The sequence below is a fragment of the Triturus cristatus genome, chromosome 7, assembly GCF_964204655.1.
Source record: "Triturus cristatus chromosome 7, aTriCri1.1, whole genome shotgun sequence".
Classification (NCBI taxonomy): Eukaryota; Metazoa; Chordata; class Amphibia; order Caudata; family Salamandridae; genus Triturus; species Triturus cristatus.
The window spans coordinates 1,323,928,654-1,323,952,870 of record NC_140590.1 but is presented as its reverse complement, the minus strand read 5'-3'; the positions used below and the strand labels follow the sequence as shown (position 1 = coordinate 1,323,952,870).

General features: G+C 45.9%; 1 protein-coding gene across 2 annotated transcripts in view; it reads right to left on the bottom strand.

Moving 5' to 3' along the window:
* Positions 1-24,217, bottom strand: part of TCTN3 (tectonic family member 3) — a 781,719-nt gene that overhangs the window by 559,205 nt on the left and 198,297 nt on the right. For both annotated transcript variants that reach the window (XM_085618937.1, XM_085618938.1), the window contains exons 3-6: positions 22,819-22,934; positions 17,954-18,084; positions 13,296-13,401; positions 12,724-12,842 (exon numbers count right to left, since the gene is read on the bottom strand). In XM_085618937.1, the coding sequence (XP_085475063.1) occupies positions 12,724-12,842; positions 13,296-13,401; positions 17,954-18,084; positions 22,819-22,934 (472 nt within the window). The remainder of the gene's footprint in view (positions 1-12,723; positions 12,843-13,295; positions 13,402-17,953; positions 18,085-22,818; positions 22,935-24,217) is intronic.

Below are 24,217 nucleotides of genomic sequence, written 5' to 3'. Positions count from 1 at the left end.
ACAAGACCGGGAAGCGCTCACAAGGTCAACTCCGATGGGAGGCCGAATTGGGGTGGGCCCTTACGGACAAGGAATGGGACAACATCCATTACAGAGACCATCACACGGCTTACAACACTGCTGGGACTAAATCCGCGTTCAAGGTCGCATCCTATTGGTATCTTACGCCTGCTCGGATACACCAAAGGAACATAAATCACACTGAGGAGTGTTGGCAGGGTTGTGGCCAGACAGGCTCCCTTGCACATCTTCTCTGGCACTGCCCGAGGCTAGAGAGATTTTGGGAGTAAGTGCTCAATGATATTGACATAGCATTTGACACTGAGATTCCTCGCTTCCCGGCATACACCCTGCTGGGACTCTCAAACCCACTCTCTTTCCCATTGCGGTCATTGCAAGGCAGACAGATGGCGTTAGCATTGCTCGCGGCGCGGCAAGCAATATTGGTTCATTGGGGTACTATCACTGTTCCGGACCACAGGGCTTGGCTCCATAGGCTCTGGATGACCCTTGCCATGGAACGACTCTGTGGTTCAAGAGCAGAAGAGCTAGAAATATGCAGAACTTTGGGCTCCTTTAATAACGTTACTATCGAAAGACCTCCGCGAGGTCACCTGCCCTAAACTCCTGCAAGTTCTCCATCTAATACCTCCAGCTCTGGAATAGGGAGTTCCCCACATGGGCTGGCAAGGGGACCGGGGTCAGGCCTGGCGGGTGGAATGGGTCGCTATACAACTCTTGAAGACCTTGGTACGGGTCCCCTTTGTTTTTCCCTTTTATTCTGGGGGGTGGGGGGGGGGGGGGGGGGTTGCTCCCTTTTTTGGTGGGTTCCCGTTTTTGTACCTGCTCTGTCCCTTGCCGGTTTAGGATGTTCTTATCCCTTCGGCTTGATTTTGAGCGCTGCCAGCCTCCGAGATGTCGGCATTAAAGCTGTGGGTTTATTTACACATTCTCTGCACTATCTTTTAGACGCCTGCCCCTGTGGTTGTAGGCAATTGGCTGTGTACAAGTGTTGAGATACCTACCAACTAAGGTGCACATGCATCAACAGTCAGAAAAGCGGTTCCTTATTAGCGATAAATAAGGAATCGGAATTAAGGAATCGCTTTTCAGAATGCATCAACAGATTCGCTGAAAAATAGCGATTCTTTAAAAATCGCTATTATTTACCGAATACACATTTGCGAGTAGTGAAAACACCGATTAGTAATTACCGAAATCGGTCTTAGCGAAATCGGTAAAAGCGAAATCGGTATTAGCGAAATCGGTATTAGCGAAATCGGTAATAGCGATTTCGCAATAAAACGGGTCGCTCGGGAACGTTCTGATGACATCACCACCACGAAGTACAGCTGCCCCACCCTCATTCACACGCCAGAGGAGCACACAGGAGGAGCAACAGGAGCAAGCCTGATCCCACAGATTGACCACTGACAGGACTGTGACCCCACCCTCACCAGGATGGAGAAAGAAGCACCATCCAGCGCAGAAGCTGCACGCAAGAGGAAACGCAAGTTTTTCGACCGGGAGCTGGAGCACCTAATCGAGGGGGTGAGCAGCAAGCACGATCGGCTGTTTGGGAAGCTGTCCCTGAAGGTGCCCGAGTCTGAGAAGCGGCGCATATGGCTGCGCATCCGAGAAAGGGTAAATGCAGTTGGAGTGACGCCCCGCAGCATTGACGATCTTAAAAAGCGGTGGTACGACCTGAGGAAGCGTGCGAAGGAGAGGATTGCGGAGAGGCTCCGGGAGGCATCCAGAACGGGAGGCGGACCTTCCACAGTGCAAGCTAACAACGCCCTGGAGGAGCTGGTGGAAGGGACCATCGAGCCTGAGGCCGTCGTGGGAGTGACCCAGATGGATACCTCCGGCGCAGCCACGAGTGCCCAAGGTAAGATGCATGCCTGTGCCCATACCCAGCATTGCGGTAATCCATTCCAAAGCCCCCAGCATGATCAGAGTGTGCATGCAGCTTTGCCCCACACAACTTTACTCATAACACTAGTGCATCATGGGAGTTGTAGTCAAGTCAGCCCGGTGTGCATGCACAGGAAAAAATAGATGTAAAAATCACCACATCAGTAGAAGCTGGATATAGACTGTTTATTTAGTGGATCACAGAGGAACATGTATGTTAACAATACTACGTAGGTGTAACTATCCCACTAACCATGCACTGTTTCACACACAGATGCATCTCCTGGGGATTCCGACGACAGCGGGCGGCTGATCATTTCGGAGACACCAGCCGATTCAGATGTGGATACCGCGCAAGATACGCATTCACCACCTCCACCAGCAACCACACCACCACCACCACCACTACCAGCAACACCTGCTGCCGCAACAACTGCAACTAAAGATCGGAGGCGCAGGTCACAAGTTCCACCCATGCAGGTGATGGAAACATGCCAAACACCTGCTACACCATCGGGCCAAAGTCTGCAAAGCATCCCACCGCCTGCTGCACCACCAGCACGTGTCAGACCCCGACAGCGCCGCAGGTATCTGCGCAGTTCACAATCCTCAGGCGACGTTGCAATCTCCCCAAATGGTGGCATTGAGGAAAGGATGCTGCGTGTCCAGCGCCTGCAGGGGAGACACATGGCTACGATTAGCTCAAACATAGCGCGCCTTGCCAAAGAAATGCGTGCCATGACAGCGGCAGTGAGGGACATGACCACTGTGGTGGCAGAGGGCAATGGGTACCTGAGGGAGGGCATACATGAGCTCACCCGTGCCATGAGGGAAGGCCATGAGAGCGAGAGGAGGAGGCACCGGCAGAACTTGGTCAAGTCCGCAGCCTCTACAAAGGCCATCACCAGGCTGAGCAACAGCACCGCAGTGTTGGCACGCCGCTCGGTGTCACTGCAGGTGGACCTTGGCCACTTTTGCGGGGATGTAGCCAGGGCTCTAGGACAGGTCACCGCTGCAGTAGAACACCTGCAGAGCGGCATATTCAGTGCAAGCGCATTGGGAGGGGAGGACGGCAGTGAGGCTGCCTCAAGTGTGAGCAGTGTTTCGGTAGCAGAGGCCAGCACCAGGCGGCGCAGTTCCCGTTGCTCCACAGGGACAGGCCGTGGTGAGGTGGAGGAGACACCTGAGAGGAGGCTTGGCGTTCGTGGCAAGCGCCACTAGACTAACTGACAGTCATACTTGACCGTGGTGGGGCAACCATGGTCCTCCCCTATTTGACGCTGCACAGCCGTGACAAAAACGGCCTTTTGTTGTAACAGTTTATTTGGGGATATATTATTTTATTGCTTGTTTGGTCGCATATGCCTCAGTGCTCCTGTGCATTAAACAGTAGCACCACCAATAATTTGTCATCTTTCATTCTTACCTGGTTCAGAAATGATGTTGCATGATGTATGTCCGCCTCCTATGGCCCTCTGCTGTGTTAGGGACGTGTGCCTGTCGGTGTTGGGCGGGTGGTTGATCATCCCGGTAGTCGTGATTCCTGTCCACCTCTATGGGTATCCCCCTTCTGGTCGCAATGTTGTGCAGCATAGCACATACAGCTACAATCCGGCAGCAGGTATCAGGTTTGTATAGCAAGGCACTGCCAGTTTTATGTAGGATTCTAAAGCGACTCTTCAGAACCCCAAAGGTCCTCTCGATGACATTCCTTGTGCTTATGTGGGCCGCGTTGTATCATTGCTCCTGTGGTGTTGCTGGATTGAGGTAGAGGGTGAGTATATATTCCCGCAGGGCGTATGCACTGTCACCTACAAGATAGAAGCAAAGACTTAGCAACGGTGATGTTCATACATGTGTGGTGCTCATGTGTGGAAGAGGTATGTGTACGTACCAAGCAGGAGTCCCTCTCCAAATTCTCCGTTGAGTAGACGCCTGTGGATGCCACTGTGTCGGAATATGTAGGAGTCGTGTGTGCTCCCCGGAAATTGTGCCACTAGGTCCGTGATGATGTGCTTGGCATCGCACACAACCTGCACGTTGATAGAGTGGTAGGACTTGCGGTTCAGGAATATGTACTCCTTGGCAGAGGGTGGACAGATGGGGATACAGTCGATGCATCCAATGACATGGGGGAAATGGGCCACCTGGTAGAATGCCTGTTTGTTGCGGTCCAACTGCTGTGGGGTTGGTGGGAAGCTGATGTGGGTGTGTATCATTGTCAGCATGGCATCTATGAATTTCTGGAAGAAGCGTGAGAGTGCGCTTTGCGATACGCCTCCGGCTACGGCGATTACCCCCTGAAAACTTCCTGAGGCCAGTAGGTGCAGGCTGCATAGGACCTGGACGTGCGCAGGGATTGCATTGGTCCGATGTGTCTGGTGCTGCAGGAGTGGTTCGAGGTCTGCAATGAGGCGCATGATCATGGCACGATTCAGTCGATACTTCTCATACACCTCATCCTCATTCTGTCCCAGCAAGGTGATGCACACTCGGAATACTCTCTCCTGTACCCTTCTCCTGCGCTGTCCTGCTGCATTGATTCGCATCCTCCTTGCAAGCACGTAGAGGGCTGCCATTTTGTGCTAGCCAACAGGGTCTCCTGGGCCACATTTAAGGGTTTGCTGATTGGTACGATCTGTTGCACATGTGGAATTTTTTTTTACATTTTTTTTTCCTTTTTTTTGTTACTTTACCTCCAGGTTCTGATTCCCCTTAATCTGCTCATGCTAAATAGCGAATTTTGGGATTTTCGGTATTTGCGATTTTTGTTGCATTGTGTAGCGATTCGTTATTAGCCATTGGCACTTGCCGGGAGCAATTTGTGATTTCGGTGATTGCGACTTCGGTAATTTGCGATTCGGTATTTTTACGGATTTGTTATTTACGATTAGTTATTTTTCCGGTATTTTTTTTGCGATTCTTTATTTTCTTACGATTTGGGTTGATGCATTGGGATTCGGTTTTTGACACTCGCTAACGGGTGATTTTACCGAATCGGTATTTTACCGACTGGATTTTTGCTTGATGCATGTGCCAGTAAGTCAATAAAAAGATTTGTTCCATAAAACCTACAAGTCACCTCTATATTAGGCCTTGACAATCCTGAAGGTAGAGTGCATGGTTTTATTAGAGAGGGTGCCCCTGCACGAGCAGTGCACCCCTGCAACCTTCAGAGACCATTCTACCGGGCTGTCTGTGACGCAGCCAGACATATAGGTAGAGGTGCATTATATGCTCGCGTAAAATGCCATCTCGAAAACGGCTGCAACAAACCATGTCGTGTTTGGTATCAAACACCTTGGAATCATACCTCCACACCAGTAACCTGTGTGGATGGTATGAATCCACTCTCATAAACAAGCTTTGTGAGGTTCCTGGTATTCCCGGTACCAGCCTTCTTGACTCGGACAGCACAAAATGGTTGTTGCCGACCAGAGACACATTTCTGCCGTCCAGCTGCTGAGCCAAGCTCGAGCAGGAGAAGGCAGCACAATAGGCATCCGGTCACAGGGAGATGTGACCACCTCCCAGACAGGATTTAGAGTATTGGAGCTGGGTGGGTGCACTTCCAAACTGCCTGAAAGTCTGCACGAGGGGCACATTTGGTGTCCCTGTGCATAGTCCAGTTCAAACCAGTCCTGGGAGCAGTTGGCTCCTGCTCTGGCACGAAATTGGAAAAAGGACATGGGCGTAACCTCCCCCCTGTCCTGACCCTCCCCTGGGAGGGTTCTGAATCTATACAACCCTCTCCTGTGGGTACAAAAGGGCTTACCTGGCTGTAGAACCCTAGATTGAACTTGGACAAGATTCTGATCAAGAAACCACTAACTTTCAACCGTCTGGACACTCTGGAATTCGCTGGACTTTGACTGGGCCCGACTTCGACACGCTCTCCGCCCAAAGCATCGTCTGTGCCCGTGAACCATACAGGCTCCGTGCAGGACCTGTGGAGCATCAAGGACAACTGAATTATCTCTCTTGGGGTGAAGGAGTCACTCTCCTCTGTTTGTAAGCACCGTAACGCAACTGAACGGTCTGCTGATCCAGAGCTACTGCGGACTCCAAAAGCTTCAGCAACACATGAGGTGGGTTCCTACTTTCCTTGAGGTCGAGCTGCCTTCTCACCAAGTTTGAGGCCAGTATCCCTTGTGGGGACCGCATAACCCAAACCCCTGTGCACCGCGTACATTTGCAAGTGCATATAGTTGTTGGCGTTCCCCAACCATGTGTATTGGGCTAGCGATAGCCCCAACCTCTGCGCACATTTCATACAAAGGACATCGGCCTCCTCGCACTCTGTGCCTTGCAAGCTGTTGTTTTGTGAAACTGCTAGAGATACCCTCGCGACTCCTGTGCCTTAGGCGTGTGGGTCCATTTGAGGGACAACACTGATTTTCTTGGGCTCACCTGATGGGAAACAACCTTTACTACGCGGTTTTTACACCACAATACTATCACAACGCGGTCATTACTTCGACCGCGTTGTTACCACACAGTGCCTTTACAACGCAAGTCGTTACAACGACTTGCGCTGGATGGCGCTCTAGACTAAGGAATAGTATGATTTTCTATTCCAACACCTTCCCTAGTGTTGCGAACACTGGAGCTGGAATAGTAAATCATACTATTCCTAAGTCCAGCGCGCCATCTAGTCCAAGTCGTTGTAACGACTTGTGTTGTAAAGGCACTGCTGGTAACAATGCAGTTGATGTAACGACCGCGTTGTGATGGTATTGCGGTGTAAAAACCGCGTACTAAAAGTATATATTCTCACCTGATTGCTCCAGGCCACCCTTGACTACCCTTGCTGTGGTGAGTCTCCTGGTCCTTGCTGGGCCAGACCGTGACCTTCCTCGACCTTCTTCGTGGGTTGCCGCTGCCAAGACTTGTTGGTGCTCCCGCCGGACACCAACTCCTCAGCTCTCGACATCCTTCGTGTGACAGTTTGTATCCAGTTCCTGGTCACCCTTGACGCTTTCTGGTCCCTGCAGCTGTAGAGTCAAGGTTACCATCTTCACACCTGAAGCACCAGACATCGGTAGGCATTTGTCTACCGAGCCCCTGGTCACTCCTGAGTGACCCAGACTCTATCCCCTCTGCTTTCAGGTTCTTTCCTTCAAGAATTCACCTGTGGGTTCCACCAGACACTTTTCTTCTTTCCAGCAGTGGCATTTCTTTGAAGACTCCCATTGAGAACGATGGCGGTTTCCGACGACACTTCATCCCTATGCACCTGGTTTCCCTGGGATAGGTAACTCTGGTACTTCGGTATCCACGGGTGGGGTGGCTCTCCAACCTTCCATGTTCCAAAGGGTTTCCTCGTAATCCACTGGGAAGGGTCCTTAAACTTTAAAACTGCAACCGCAACTCCCATTCAATTGCACATAGCATGGGGTCCCTACTTACTCACTTTGCGTCGTTCCTAGGGGTCCCAGCAATTCTACATCCTCTAGACACTGTCTCAACTCGAGTCGTGGTGCTTATACCACTATTTTAGTATATGGTTTGGTGTACCCCTGGAGCCCACTGTGCATTAGTGCTACTTACAATTGTTTCTGTGCTACAGTATTGTGTGCTTTGTGTTTACCTGCATGTAGCAGATACTGTGAGGTATTTAATAGGTGTTAAAATAATAAATATATATTCTTATAACTACTGTGTGGTTCTCCTTTCATTTAACCTATACAATAAGATTGCATTCTGGTAAGACAATCTGCTTAACAATCCTTCAAGACTAAGCCTGAAGGCTGATCTCCACAGCTACCTCTTGGATAGCTTTATAAGGTTATCTTTGACCTCTTAAATCACACTAAGGGTTGTTTGGACTGGTGAAAGGTGCCCACTTTAACTAGTGGACATCATATACCAGGCCAACTTCTCACTATATGCCAAAGGTTAAATCCACTTTTCTATCCACCTTGTTATATGCTGATGACGTGGTATTACTGTCCCGGACACTCAATGGCCTGAAGATCCTTATTGATAAATTCATGGAGTTCATGGATAGTCTTAATCTTGATACCAAAACATCTAAAACCTTTTACATGGTTTACTGCCATAAACACAGTCTTTAGTGTTAAGGGGAAAATGTTTGACAGGATCTTACACTTTTCTAACCTGGTAGTTATTTTTGATTCCATAAGGGATACAGGACACATCTAATAAGTGCAAAAAGAACATTTGATGGACAGAATGCAGAACAATGTCATACATTCACCCCAGTACAGAGATCTGGGCCTAAATCCATCGTTTTTGTGCTCACCATGCCATTTCAGTTTAGGCCCAGCCATATGCAAATCATTCTTGACCCTGTGCCCAATGGGAACAGTCCAGCCCGAACTGCCAGGCCATGTCCTCCCTGGACTGGAAACAAGCATCCTAGGACCGGTTTCGGGGTTTCACCCCTCTTCAGCCAGGATAGCTTGATTCCAGTAGCATGGAGAGCACGGGATGCTTGGTTCCGGTCCAGGGAGGACCTGACTTGGCAGTTCAGGCTGGACTGTTCCCATGAGGCACAGGGTCAAGACTGATTTGCATATAGCCAGGTCTAAACTGGGCTGGCATGGTGAGCAAAAGAATGATGGATTTAACCCAGATCTCTTGACTGGGGGTGAATGTTTTGATTTGTTCTGCATTCCGTCCATCAATTGTGTGTCTTTTGCTTTCTCGCCCTGAGTGGGGCAGGTATGCTCAGACGTGAGTCCTGGGCTCACTGTGTCACTGGAATCAAGCTATCCTGGCTGAAACTCCGACACCGGTCCTAGGATGCTTGTTTCCGGTCCAGGGAAGACCTGGCTTGGCAGTTCGGGCTAGACTGTTCCCATGAGGCACAGGGTCAAGACTGATTTGCATATAGCCAGGTCTAAACTGGGGTGGCATGGTGAGCAAAAGAATTATGGATTTAACCCAGATCTCTTGACTGGGGGTGAATGTTTTGATTTGTTCTGCATTCCGTCCATCAATTGTGTGTCTTTTGCACATCTAATAAGGGCCTAAAGTTTACGTAATCGATAAGCTTGCTGATGAACTTTGAAACAAATACAGAAAACAAGCCTGTGAAGCCCATTTTGGAGGTGTACAAAGATAGGTGTTAGCCCATACTAACCTTTGCCACAGGATTGTGGGGCTACTACAAAACCAAATATATTTAATGGGAAGAGAAAAGCTCCTGCAGGAATTTGCTGGGGGACCGTAACAGCAGCGCTACCTTTTGCATCCATGAGGAATTAGGTTTAGATATATCTTTCAGATCTTATTGCCTTGGCACCCCTGCTGCTCTAGCTGCCAGTTTGGTCGAAGCCCTATACATCCCTCAATCTGAAGATCATTCTAGACTGTCTTTGATGTGACCATGGGCAGTCTATTCCTTGGTTCAAACATATTAAGTATATTGCTGATTTATTGCGGAGAAAGGACCAATATTCTAATCTCTCAGCTGTCAAAACGAGTAAACTACTTTGGAAAAAAAACTAATCAGGGATATATTCACCACCCACTGATAGAGAGGGAGTACAGCTTATTACACCATCTATACGGGACCACATTATAATACAGACCACCTGGGACATTGAATCCCATTTCTTATGAGTCCCCAACCTGTGGGAGAGATCCCTTTTAATAAGATTTTGACTTGGATCAGTTCACTGCCTGCTCAGTTTTCCTTTGTGACAATTTGACTCTAATGCTTTCAGGACCTGCCCTCTTGACGGGGTTTCTCCCAAATCACTTTTACATTTTTTGCTCTTTTGCAAATTTTACCAACATCTTTTATGTCGAATTTTAGTGCTTGCACTTAAATCATATTATTTAAGTCAGTCAGTAAGTCAAAGATACTTTATTCGGCCACTAAAAGCCATAAAAGCAAACATATAAAATATTTCAGGATGAGTTTGACTAGGGCTATATATACAAACAGATAAAGAAAAAACTCATCATTATAAACAGATAATGAAGGCAGCTCTAAAAATAAAATACAACAGATAAAGTGGAAAAGTAATAAGGCATTAGCTTGGTAAACGGACTGCATAATCACACCATATCAAGGATAAAAGTGGGCACATATATTTCCCAAAAAGCATAAGACGAGTACAGCCTAGCTACTGCATAAACATCCTCTTTCTGTGTCTTAGGGCCCCTGTAAAAAAACTTGCAACTCCAAAACAAACCATGGGGGAGGGAAGCATTTGTAGGTATAATGATACAGGCCTTACTTGAACAAATTGGCCATGTCTAAGCAGCGGGAGAATACATTTATTACGCAGGGGGTCATAAAATTCGCAAAAAAAGTGAAATGTAAAATATCTTGTTCAAAGAAATTGTCACAAGGACATGGCTTTAGGGCACCAGGCTTTGTGTAGCCTTTAGGAAAGGCTATTAGGCAGTATACCAGATTCAGTCTGAATCTGGTTAACAAGAAGCAATGATGCGTGTTAGTGACCAGTGACAAATAAGGCTGCATCTCTGGGCTCAGACATACTTTCTCACTGTGGGTTTAACTAATTCCTAGCCCTCTCTTATCCCCTGCTGCTTAGCCAAAAACAGATGTTTGATATTCCTAATGGCTGATGGGCCTAAAGGCCTGGAGTTGGTATACAGGTCAGGGGCAACCTAGCCACCTCATTTGCTCCATAATGTACTTTAACCAGGGGATACGTAGGGCCCCCTCAAGTGCAGTACAGTCCGCTACAAGTTGGTTTAAAGTGGTGGCTGGGCTAGACCAAATTCTCAGCCAGTGCATTAGGGGCACAACAGCAATAAGTTCAGAGATGTACCCCATGCCAAGCTCCTCATGCGGGATAAAAGCTGGAGTGCTGGGGGGGACAGCAAGGAGCCTACATTTGTTTTCTGCCCCTGGATGTCCCTCACGTCTTTATATCATCATACATCACATCCATACCTGGCAATATTATTTTAGTCAATATAAATCTGCATTTTATTTCTTACACACCCGATGTAATCCGTTAGAACGCTTTGCAGTTGGAAGTTTTCTAAAAGGTGTGCTCTCACACCAGAACTCTTTGCTGTTTTAACATTTAGGTATTATATATATTTAATTGTATATCTATGAATTCTGATTCATATCGCTTTTTCAAAATTATTTTTACTAACGTAATAAAAATGATGATGAGTACACAGCAATGATAACAATAACAGATTACTATTTCATATGCCGTCTCATGGCACGTTTGCCATTCATACACATGGCAAATAATAGACTTTACCGAATTTAACAGCAATTGATTTGAAGACGCTGAAAGAAGGAAGGCCGATTTAGCCTTGACCAGATTTGCCCTTGTGACTGGTAATACACAAAAGATTTTGGCGGCAAACATTTAACATAGTCAATAGCTACATTTTAGAGTTTTTACAATCAAAATGCCATGGTGTACCATTTGGCACAGTGCCTTTATTAGGTGGCAATGCAGGGAATAATCGCGTATGTGAACAATGGAAGAAGGAATACTTCGAAATAATTGTAAGCTTCGGATTTACTTTACAAGTTAAGACGTGGCACTGCTTCCCAGCAACACTCATTCACATTGAGCATAGGGGAATAATGTATAAGTGGCACTGCTAGCATCTAACATCGCATTATTCACCGGATGGGATGAATGAGGTAGTGCTGTTTGGATGTTATCATACTTGTTTAGTATAGCTGGGATATGGGTTGTATAATGGGAAATAATGCCACACTTTTAGTGAAATGTAAAAGGTGGCACTGCTGGCATGACAAAGTGTAAAGCAGTCTAGAATATTATCACATATCCCAAATCACGAGATGCTTAGGGGGAACTACTTTGCTATCATTGAACAGGTTTAGCATGGGGAGGGTTACAGCATGAACTGCTGAGATAGAGTTATGCATATAATAATGTGTTGCTTATGGAAACAATATGTGGCAAGGGTAGATGGAAAAACCTGTTTAGATTAAGGAGGTGTGCCTCTTGCAAAGTTTAATATATTCATGCATGTTGAGTATGGTGCGATGCTCGGGTAACACTGCTGGATTCTAATCATAAATGATCAGCACTGAGATAGTTGATTCAATATGCCACTGAGATGCATTACATTTTTTTACCACGGTGAGATGTGTAGGTATTACATCTCTGATACAACATAAAATGTATCAGACTTGTTCAGCACGGTCGGATTTACGTAAGAGTAGTACAGGGATATAAAGAGCTGCTGGATAATTGTGATTCTGCGGTTCCAGCATTTCCCCCATAAAGTTCTGGATTTATAATTTTCAGATGTTTAACAAAAAAAAGTTGTGTCCACTTCCAACTGATTAAAGATTTAAGAAATAAAGCACCACAGATGGTTATGCACGGTGGCAGACACCGCAAAGGTTATCTGCCCACCTTTCAATTGCTGAATTCACATTTTAAACTGTAGCTCAGACTTTATTAAAGTGTGTTAAAATGACAAAATAGTGAAAAAAATATTGCAACATAACAAGCTATATAATTTGCTTTTGCCACATAATTACGTCAGCCATATCGTATAATGTAGATTTTCCATAGCCACGGTGGGCTGAAAATCTGGATTTTATTAAGGACACAGAGGTTAATATTATGCAATAAATCCATTGTTCCATAAAACCAGGTGCCTTGAATATAATCAAATACTCTGGTGAGATAGGTTCTGCCGCTAGGTATATTCATACATGTCTGGCATAGGAAGCACCGCTAGGATGCAATAGCACTTTCAACCTGATGAATCATAGCAGTTGGCACCATTAGATTTGGCCATGCATGTTTAGAATCTAACAGTGTAAAACAATACTGATGAAATATAATTACACACCTTTAGCACCGTGAAAAATCTATAATAGCTGTCTGCGTCTAGTAGTGGATCACGTGTGCAGCTGTGATTCAGATTGGTGATGGTTCGAACACAACTGCTATTATTATTCTCCAGGAATCCTAGAATTCAGAAAACGACACAAATAAAAACAAAAGTTAAGCATCAAAGTCCAAACATGACGAGCGTAGGGCAAGGTTTTCTAAGTTAGCTGAGTACCTGGACTAGGTAAGAGTGTATAAAAACCTTGAGAACTAGGTGTGTATAAATGCTCTTGAGACCTACTAGGGAAAACATGTAAACACCCAAAAGCAAATACACCGAGTTCTAGAAGAAGAGGTATTCATACTCTGACCTATGTCTTGGATCAGCAAGTGTAGTTCAGTTTGTCATACAGAAATGACCCAACTCTGAATCCTAGAACACAGACGTCTCAAACGTCAGTGTGCTGTACCTACAATTTTGATATGCTTATTTATTCCCGCTCCAGCTACACCAGACCCTTCCACCACCGCTTCATCAAGAAGTGCCAGTGGCACCACACAAGTCAAATTATTTGGAATGGGTGAGGTTACCTGCAGGGTTTGTATCTGCACAACGTCCTCCTGGTCCCTGTGCCACCAGCTGGTGAAGCACACCGAGAGTTGATGAGTTACTAAGAGTAAGAATTGGGTCTCCAACCTACACAGAGAAGTGAAAAGCATATCAAAGCAGGAGGAAAACAACACCAATGTACTGTCTCTAATCTGTCACTTTGGAACCCCAAAAATATCAGGCACAATATATTCTACTTTCTGCTCATTATTAGAAAACATTTCCACAAGGTGGTCATGCAATTTCCAGAACAAAGATCTGCACTAGTGCTCCGTCCATCATTTCCATTTTTGTAAAATATATTGTCCGTCATAGGATCCTGATTAATGTTCATGAAAATTAAATATCCCAGGTAGTGTGCGACATTCCAGAAAAACCTATTTCGCAGAGCTTTCAAAAACAAATAATTCCACAATGTCTCTGTTTAGGCAATGTTTCCGTCATTACTAAAGGTGATTATTAACCAGAGCAACAAACACCATTTTGAACTTCTAGAAGTAATACAAATGCAGGAACTGTGGCTGAAGCCTGATACTAGAGCAATTTTGGTATTGTCACAAGGCAGCAGGCTCCTGCAGCATCCCACAATGTAGCATGGTGACACTTGGAGACAGTCATTTTTTGCAATATACGACGCAAAGATCTCATAAACAAAGCCTCTGGACTTCAGCTATTTTTCCTTCAAAAAGGTTTTCGGCAAATGTTTCAATTTACTAGATGTTCGATCTTTTCTGTCAATATGGCACGCATATGGTTGCCTGTTTCCCTCTAATCTGTTTCCAGGGGACTGCATGCAGGTGTAAGAAGGTTGGGGCCAAGTATATTTTCCACTGGCCTCTTGTACTCTGCTGACTTTTGGTTTTAAAACATTTCTGTTTTGTGGCTGGTGAGGGAAGGGGAGCAAAGGTGTGACAGTGATGGTGTAAAGGCCCTCCACATTAAGAATAACTCTGCATCAGAGGATTGCCATATGGGAATCGAAATGACAAGAGATCCCCAGCTCAAACAAATTATAAGCCTCAAAGGGACGACATTTGAGCCAGGACACAGCGAGTATTGATTCCAATATAAAGTAATTATCAAATACAAGAGTTACCAATAGTCGGAGTACCCAAGGGCAGGACAGATTTAGCTCAGGGGGAAGCAGCACCAAAGATAATTCTAGCAGTAGAGAAGACAATGTATATGGCTTTAAATAAAGGATTTTCAACAAAGGTCCCTAGGGGCAAGATTCATGTCAGTTTTTAAGGATATCTGCTTAAGATAAACTGAAAATCAGTAACATAAATGGAACATATTTACTGTGCTCATTAGAAAAGTTAAATTAATGTATATTGCATAGCAGTCACAAGCTGCCCATCCTTACCTATATAAAATACTAAGAGCTGGAATCTTACTCAAGTTCAAAACACAAATATGATATTTCACTATTTCTATCTGATTTTGGATAATTGCTTACCATCCCCATAGCCCAGTAGAGGACTGAGCTTATTTACCTGTATTCCAGTTCCCCCTTTTGGGCCATCTTTAAAGTCCTAAACTAGCCACTTTTCTTTGATAGGAAATAATTTATAGTTCTATTAACACTCTCACATGTTGCACCAGCTCTCCCAGAATTCTGTTATATTCAATTTATACTCAAACTAGTTATGTTATGTTATGTTAGTCGTTTTTATAAGGCGCGCATTCAATTCAGTTACAATTCAGTCAACTCACATTCCAACTATTTCAGCAAAGTAGTTTTTGCTATTCATCTGAGAAGAGTATTAGTTCCATCTAGATGTGCTTACATGCTGCTTATAGATTACTGTAGTGGATTACCAAAATAAGTATAGGGCCTGCCACCAGTTCAGAGAACCGAACATTCCTCTTCCTCAAAAGGAGCCATTTTTAACACTTCTACGGAGTAGTCTGGCCTCATACATGTTGCACCAACCTTCCCACAATGCATGATGGTAGATGAAGTTCCGTGTATTTACAATTCAGTCGTTTTGCAAAAGTAAGTTCAATTGACTATTCGAGGCAGTGGGAGACACCAACACTTTCTTCCCTGCTACTTAAAGTAGCATAAAAGCGGTCCTAAGTAAAAAAAACTTGACTGTTGAAATTATTAAAATGTCAATAAAATTAACTAATTGAACTGCATAAATCATGATGCCTTGAGAGAACTGAGGCAACATGTTCACTGGGTGAGCTACAAATATGAAGTATTTTGAACTAGTGAACAAGTTATTATCGCTTTCTCGTATATCGTTCAAAATGAAGTGACTTTTTCACTGCACTACATTTTGGGATAATGCAAAAACCTATTGCCTCTGTGAGGCAGGCTCTGATTACTTGTATATTATCATTTTAGGGAGAAGAAAATTACGAAAAGAAAAGTTTTTAATTCAGGCTTAACTTTATTTATATTTCAAAGCACCAGTTTTCCTTTCTTTATGAGGTACAATGCCTTTTCCTGTGATGTGCAGTATTCATGGCAGTTAATGTTGTTTATTATTGCTAAGTTCCTACAGTTATATTGTTCTCCAAATGTATGGCCACGTTACTGCTTTTATCCCCGGACTCTTCGCGGGTAGAGCAGACAAGGTTTGCTCTAAAAAGTGTGTAGTAACCTGTGTTGTATGTATCTGGTTACTAACTCCCTAGCTGCTCAGCCAGTGTGAATGTGATGCATGGAATGTTGGCGTGAGAGTCTTGAATGGAATGTTTGGGTGCCTGGATGCTTGAGTATGTCAGATGGAATATGGGCTGAGCAGCAGGCAGACTGCTCCTGGTGGGGCTGCATCTCTACAACTCAACTACCTGTAACTGAAGTTAATAAATCTACTTAAAACTACATCCTGGCTACGGACCTCATCACTACAAAGTGGTAATGGGATAAAAACTCAGATACAGCATTACACCCTAAATAACAAAATGCTTCAGCGCAATTAATTTAAAATCCATAAATATATAGACAAAATAAACAGAGGTGCTTCACCTTCTGACGCAGATATACCATTGCAAATACCATAGTGTGCCAGGACCGGAGGCGGAGATTATGCTTTATTCTCTCCTTGCTTTATTATAACAACAGCCCTCATAAAGGCCAAACTGGGACATCGGTCATTCAAGTCCAGAAAGAAATACAGGTTGTCATAGGGCAGCTCAAAAATACCCTTGGTGTACAGCTAATGGAACTTCCAGGAACTTATAAGTTGGAAGGATTGAGGCTGAGGAGTAAGTCCAAATACTAGAGGAGTCAGTTAGCCGAAGGGCGGGGACACAAGTGAAGGGCTCAACTTCAAACAATGACGTGACGCAATATGGAACTCCCAACTTCAATGAGGTCTCTTAGGGGGCCTAAAGTGCTGTTGCCTATATCATGGGCAGCTATGGTCAAATATTCAGTCATCTGATGCACCCACGTGAGCAGCGGCATATACAGGCTTGAGAAGCAGGAACTGGCACTTATTATGTTACAATACTGCCACTATTACACTCCTGTAACACTACATAACGTACCACTACACAAACCAGGTACTTTTTATATGCATTTTGTCATTACATCGACCACCACTACATTAACCATACCCCAACCTATTTTTACATTGCATATTTGGAATAATTATTTCCTTATTTGTAGTTGTAACTCATTTCTCTAATGCATATTTTTTTTAAATCTAACTGTGAGGCCCAAGTATATTTAATTCACACGTATTTATAAATAACATCTAAATAGATGCAACTAATATAAATATATTTAATAATATATCCATGATCCTTTTTGTTCATTTTAAATCAATTTGTGAAATTGTTCATTAATTCGCATAAATCACCTAACCTTTACTCCTTTACTAACATGTTTTTTTTCATTTTTATATTTAATATATTTATTTGAAATGAATCGTCATCGGGGGAGGAGTACCTCCTCCTCAAGAACCTTAATGAATCCTCATCGGGGGAGGAGTACCTCCTCCCGAAGAACCTTTATTTCATTCACTTTTTTATATTATAACTATATTATTAATTAGATTTATTTTAATTTAATTTTAATAGAGAAATTAACCCCCAAAATATTTTATTTAAATTCAATTTGTTTAAATTGTTTAAAACCAAACTTTATTGGGGATTTCACCAACTGGTGGAAATATGAGGTTTACTGTAAGTAAGATTCCCATGAGGCAGAAGTATGTTTAAAGGTCAGTAACTTTCCTTGCAAGGTGGTCTCTGTGAAAGTAAATTCCCTAGAGAGTATCCTTCTACTCACACCTGTTCTACAAACATAGTTCAGAGATGTCCATGACTAATACTGCATGATAACCTCCGCCACTGTGAGCATTTTTGGAATCAATGGTTCTGTGAGATGGAGGACGGGAGTGAGGGAGAAGAACCTGAACACCTCTCGTTCGAAAGGGAACCACAAGGTGACACCACTATACAAGTCAAGAGAGCAATACTCTGCACTTCGCCCAATGTGCATCTTATGAAACGAGTGTTAACTGTACTTTTGTAGCAATTATCACCAGTTTCAAATTGCCGTAACAAACTCCCCTTATCATACAGTTCAAAGGAAGACAATCTACTAATCTGCGAGCCAACCAGAGAGAAATGGTAGGATTTGTGTTAAAATCGCCAGTATTCCTCGGTCACTTGCCTTGTAGAAAGAAGGGTTTGAGGGATCAGGCTCATTAGGCTGCATAAACGATGGCCCCCCGTACTCGGCTACGATCCCTGGAAAGCCAGATTCTGTAACGTTCCGCTGATTTGAGAAAAAGTTTAAACTTGCTGAAAGAAGAAAAAATAATTAACACATTTACATTTAAAAATGCACAACTTGTTTTTATGGCAATGTGCTTTTCTCTTTATGTATACACGATTTTAATAATGCAATGTTGTTTTTGACATACAAGGTGTGTTAGGCCAATCAGCCGTACACATGTTTCTTTTCTTCTAGCACAGATTCTCATTTAAGTCTTCGCAACACATGTGAGTATCACAAGGACCTCTCCAGCAAAATACTCTGCATATATGGAGAGTGCTGTGTCTCTGGTTCAATCAATCAATCAATCAATCAATCAATCAATCAATCAGGGGATTATAAGTGCGCTACTCACCCGTCAGGGTCTCAAGGCGGTGGAGTGGGGGGTGCAGCTCAGGGTTGGCCGAAAAGCCGGGTCTTGAGGCTCTTCCTGAAGGTGTTCAGAGTGGGGTAGCATCTGATGTTGACTGGTAGTTTGTTCCAGGCTTTGGCTGCGACATGGGAGAAGGCTCAACCCTTGTCTCTGGTTCTGCAGCTGCTTGGGGTCGTTGCTAAGGTGAGGTCGGCAGAGCAGAGGTTTCTTTCGGGTGTGTGAAAGGAGATTCTTTCGTTTAGGTATTTGGGTCCGATGTTGTAGAGGGGTTTGTAGGCGTGGGTGAGTAGCTTGAAGGTTACTCTCTTTCTGACAGGGAGCCAGTGGAGGTCTTGCAGGTGTTGGGTCATGTGCTCCTGTAGTGGGGTGCCGAGGACGGGTCTGGCAGCGGTGTTTTAGATGGTATGGAGTTTCTGTAGCAGGGATTTGTTGATTCCCGCGTAGAGGTCGTTTCTGTAGTCCAGTCTGCTGGTGATGAGGGCGTGGGTGACGGTCTTTCTGGCTTTGGGTGGGATCCACTTGAAGGTCTTGCGGAGGGAGTTGAAGGAGGTGACGGCGTTAACCTGGTGGGTCATGGTGAGGGAGGAGTCTAGAATGATGCTGAGGTTTCAGGCGTGGTTCTTAGGGGTGAGTGGGTTTCCAAGGGTGGAGGGCCACCATGAGCTGTCCCACGCGGAGGGGGAGGGTCCAAGGATGAGGACCTCCGTCTTCTCAGAATTCAGTTTAAGGCAGCTGTCGCTCATCCAGGCAGCGACGTCCTTCATTCCTCCTTGGAAGCTGAGTTTGGTGTCTTCGGTGTTCTTCATGAGGGAGAGGATGAGCTGGGTGTCGTCAGAGTAGGATACTATGCTGAGCCCATGTTGTCTGATGATGGCGGCAAGGAGGGCCATGTAGATGTTGAAGAGAGTGGGGCTGAGTGAGGATTCCTGGGGTACTCCGCAGCTGATCTCTGTGGGCTCAGAGAGGAAGGGTGTTAGTCTGATCCGTTGGGTTCTACCAGTGAGGAAAGAGCGGATCCAGTCGAGGGCGAGTCCTTGTATGCCGGCGTCGTGGAGTCTGGTTGCAAGAGTGCAGTGGGAGACGATGTTGAAAGCCGCGGAAAGGTCTAGCAGGATGAGGGCCACGGTGTGTCCCTGGTCGAGTAGCATGTGGATGTCATCGGTGGCGGCAAGGGGGGTGGTCTCGGTGCTGTGGTCGCTGTGGAATCCTGATTGGGAGGAGTCAAATATGGTGTTCTCTTCGATGAAGGTGGTTAGTTGTGTGTTGATGAATTTTTCAGCGACTTTGGCTGCAAGGGGAAGGAGAGAAATGGGCCGGTAGTTTTTCAGGTTTGTCGGGTCGGCCCAGGGTTTCTTGAGGAGGGGCTTGACCTCAGCCCGCTTCCAGTCATCGCAGAAAATGCCGGCTTCGAAGGTGGCGTTGATAGTGCGGTGGAGTTTGGGTGCGATGGCAGTGGCGGCTCTGTGGAAAATGTGAGGCGGGCAGGGGTCTGTGTGGGCTCCTGAGTGGGTGCTTTTAATGGTCGTGGTGGTGTCTTCGGTGGTGACTGGTGTCCAGGTGGTGATGGTAGGCTGGCTGTAGTTGCTGGAGGGGACTGTGATTTCAAGAGTCTTATCGTTGAAGTTGTAGTAGGGGGCCTTGATCTTTCGGTGAAAGTAGGAGCAGAGTTTGTTGCAGTGGTCTTGGGATGGTGTGATGTCCGTGGCTTCGCTTGGGGGTTTGGTGAACTGCTGGCTGATGTTGAAGAGTTTTTTGGGGTTGCTGGTGTTGGTGAGTATTTTGTTTCTGATGAAGTTCCTCTTAGTGGTTCTTTTGAGATGGTTTTGCGATTTCTCCATCGTTTCTCGAGCCGTCAGCATGTGCGTCTAGCTTCTTGGAGATCGCTGGAGAACCGGGCGGCCTTCAAAGCGCGTTGTCTGTCGGGGCGGCGGAGAAGAGCGAGCTTGTCGGCGCAGCTGGAGATCCAGTGGTGTAGTTCTGTGGCTGCGGAGTTGGCGTCGGTCGTGACGGGGGGTGTGGAGGACGAGTGTAGAGTTGGGGTCCTCTTCTGTGACCTTGCTTAGGTTCCTTTGTGGCTGGCGTGGGCGGGCTTGCGCACGGTAGTGGTGCTGAAGGAGAAGTGTACGCAGTAGTGGTCTGTCGAGAGGGGCTACGAAGTGTGGCTGAAGTGGATGTTGGTCCCTCCTGCGAAGATGGGGTCAGGATGAGCTGCTTCAGTCTGAGTTTGGTGAGGTTGTCCAGGAGGGCGGCAGAGTCGGGGTTTCTGCAGTTGTCGAGGTGGGAGTTGAGGTCTCCGATGAGTATGTAGTTTGTGGAGGCAATGGCGTGCGATGAGGTCGGCAATGATGGGGGTGAAGTGAGCGCGGGTCTGGAGGGGTCTGTAGGCAATGGTGCCTCGGAGCGTGGTTCTGGTCCGAATCTGGAAGTGAAGGTGTTCGATGTTGGAGAGTGTGTCGCTCGTGCAGGATGCGGAGAATTGGAGGGAGCGCTTGTGTACGATGGCGAGTTCTCCTCCTGGGCGGTGGGGGCGGTCTTTCCTCTGCATCTTGTAGCCATCGGGGATTGCGGTGGCAATGTCAGGGGGGGAGGTGGCGCTAGTCCAGCTTTCCGCGAGGAAGGGGACGTCTGGCGCAAGGGCGTCGAGAAGGTAGCAGATTTCTATGGCGTGTCTGTGCAGGGAGTACACGTTGAGGAGGATGCACTTCAGGGCTTCCTTGATGCGAGCGTCCGGCCTTGGTGTGGCGGTTGGAGGGGGCTGTGGATGGTGAAGGAATGTCGGCAGTGTCGGCAGGAGAATTGGCTATGGGTGGTGTTTGGCAATGCCCACTGGCAGTTGCTATTCCTCCTGTGGATGAGTGCGAGGAGGGCAGCAGAGTTGTAGCGGCGGGAGGTCGCAGATCCAGGGTTCCTGGTGCTGGTCGCGTTGTGGACGGGTGCAGACAGGCTTGCCAGCGGCGCGCCAGCGGCGCGGCCGTGCGGCGTCTGCCATTAAGTAGGGAAGGAGGGAGGGAATCGCAGCTGGGAGGTGGGAACGTGGAATCGGCGGGGGAGGGGCCGCGGAGGAAGCAGCAGCGGGAAGGGGGAAGCGGGCAGGAAAAAATAACAAGCCACAAAAATGGGGCAAGAACAAGACAAAATAGGCAGCAGCACAATAAGGCAAAAAACAAAATACAAGAAGCACTTACACGGGAAGCAGAAGCAGGAAAAAAAAAAGACGGGGCAGAGCGGAGGAGGAGGGCCTCGAACCCCTAGCAATGCAGAGCGCGGCACAGCACGGGCAGGGGCACTCACCAGAGGAGCTGCAGGGGGAGAGGGCAGGTCCCTGACCAGGAGGTCAGAGGTCTTCAGGGGATTCATTTGCTCAAGGGAGAAGTATCTCAAACGCAGTTTAGAACTCATTATGGATAGTGCCTCACCCTTGCAAATGTTATGCTGCTTCTCTTTCAAGCTCTGGCAATGACAAACGTTCTAGTTAGCAATGCATAAGGGTTTTGTAGGAAGAGTTGTTAAGTTTCTCCATTCTGTTCACCTTACTTTTTTCCTATAGTCACCGATATTGTGATATTTGACACTGTTCCGTTGCACTTATTCTATACTAGGTTGAATTATAATAAGAGCTTCTAAGAGTCCAAATGTCTTCTGTACATGCTGCTTCGGGTGAGAGGAACTCATCTACAATCTGTCAGTTTGTAACAGAACTGATTGCTATCCCAAACATGGATCATTCTTTAAGCACACTATGGTGGAAAGTTTATGTGACATCTGGCTGTTTTCTCTGCTCCACATGGTAAGCGGTATATTAACTACTTGGGGCCCTAGAGAAGACTGCTGAGTGTGACCAAAACTCACCGGCATGCATCAGGGAAGAGTATGGCCTCTGCTAATTTATCTCTGAGACTGCCTGTGACATATTCCATTTATCCAGGACAAGTAGGTCTGCTGGCATCCTCTCCGAATCCTGGGTCAATTACTGTACCCAGTAGCACGTTGAAAGAATGCATGCTTCATTATTTTAGTAAAAACAATATTTTATTAAACAAGGCAGGCTAAAAGAGATTGTAAATACTGAGAAGCAGAGTGCATATAAAAACGGTTAAAATGTGTGTTAAAATAGTAGGGGGTTCATGGCTATCCTGAAGGACACATCTGAGTTCCAGCCAGAATGCAGGACACATGGTAAAGTGGCAGTTTTTCTCGATGGATTTGTGTTTGTCCATCCGTTGTAAAGGGGCTGCTATAGTCGGTGTTTCTGGTGCTTCTAGTTAGTGAGACCTGTCGGGTAACTAGGAGTGTGCTCACCAACCTTGCTAATATAAAGGGAATAAGAAAGAACCATAGTTTCCGCCCCTTTGCCTCCCCTTACAATATTATAATTAAAGTAACTTACAGTCATTGACCTGGACGCAGAACTGGTTGGGTGTCGCAGTGTCATTGTTGGTGTTTGTTAGTGGGGTGTTGTATCTGAAGATCAGCGTGCTATCCACACACCTCTGGCTAACCGCCCTAGAAAAATGAAGAGACACAAATAAGCATTGCGACGAAAGGCTAAATACAACGTCCTCTGGAGCTACTATTAATCCCAAAAAGTTGCACCCCTCAAAAATCCCGCCAACCTCCAGGCAACCTGGGAAATCAATCACACCTAAAAAAAACCAGCTACATTTATCTGGAAGTATCTGAAAACAATCTTATCGCCCGTGTGATAAACCCCCACTAATACAAAAAAACAGTTTCACCTAACCTGGAACCTAGTTTGCTTCTGAAAACTGGTCTCTAACATGAAAGGTAATCATATTGTACACAGGCTGCAGGGGTCTCATTCTGCCATCTGGCTGAGTGGAGCAACCCCCACTGTTAGTTCTGCCACTCTAGACGGGTCTGGGACGTCTCCATATGGGCGGCCGTGGAAGGAGCGGTCCCACATTGTGGACCGCACCATGGATCCTCGGCACTGCATGGAGAGCGGCCCGATCCTGCTATATGAGTGTGGCCGGTACTGTTCCTAAACCTTTGGAGTCTGAGCAGAGGTGCAACTAGAGCCACATTTTGAGGGGGGGGGGGCTAAGGAAAAAATTCGGAGGGGGCTAATTCTTTCAGCAACAGGCAGAATGGAGATGCAGGGGCTCTTAGAAGGAGTGAATAGGAGTGCACACGCGGCGCAAACCAAGATGGCCGCCTGACGGAGTGCTCCGTTCCGCAACGGGAGATGCCGCGGTGATTTCTGCAGTTCCAGCCCCTTTCTGCACCTGAAACGGTGTTCTGCTTTCATCGGAAGACTCCCTGACAAATTTATGGGTATTGGCATGGCTTTTTCTTCTCCTGCATGGAGATATTTTGAAACAACGTATCTCCACAGTTTTGGATGCCATTTTGTTTTTCCTGCAATGGTGTTTGTTTTTTACCTCAACCACATTATATTTCAAAGAAACTCCAACATAATTCTCCTTACTATGTATTTTCTTGCATAGTCATGGATTATTTGTTTTTCATCTGTCATTTTTGACCAGCGGACTTCTATAGTTGTTTAATTTGGATATTTTTGCGCAAGTGGAATTTTAATCCTTGTCTGCTGCCTTTTTGCTTTTGAAACGCAGATAACAATATAACAATAGTTTTCTCTGCATTGAAGCGTTCTTCGCCTGACTTTCTGCATACTTCTGGATTATTACTCTGCTCTTTGCTTATGGGAAGGAGTAAGAAATTACTTTTTATCAATAAAAAGTCTACTATTGACGCTCCTGGGACTTCCTCATCTCATACTAATTTATCTTTACAAACTACTGGCA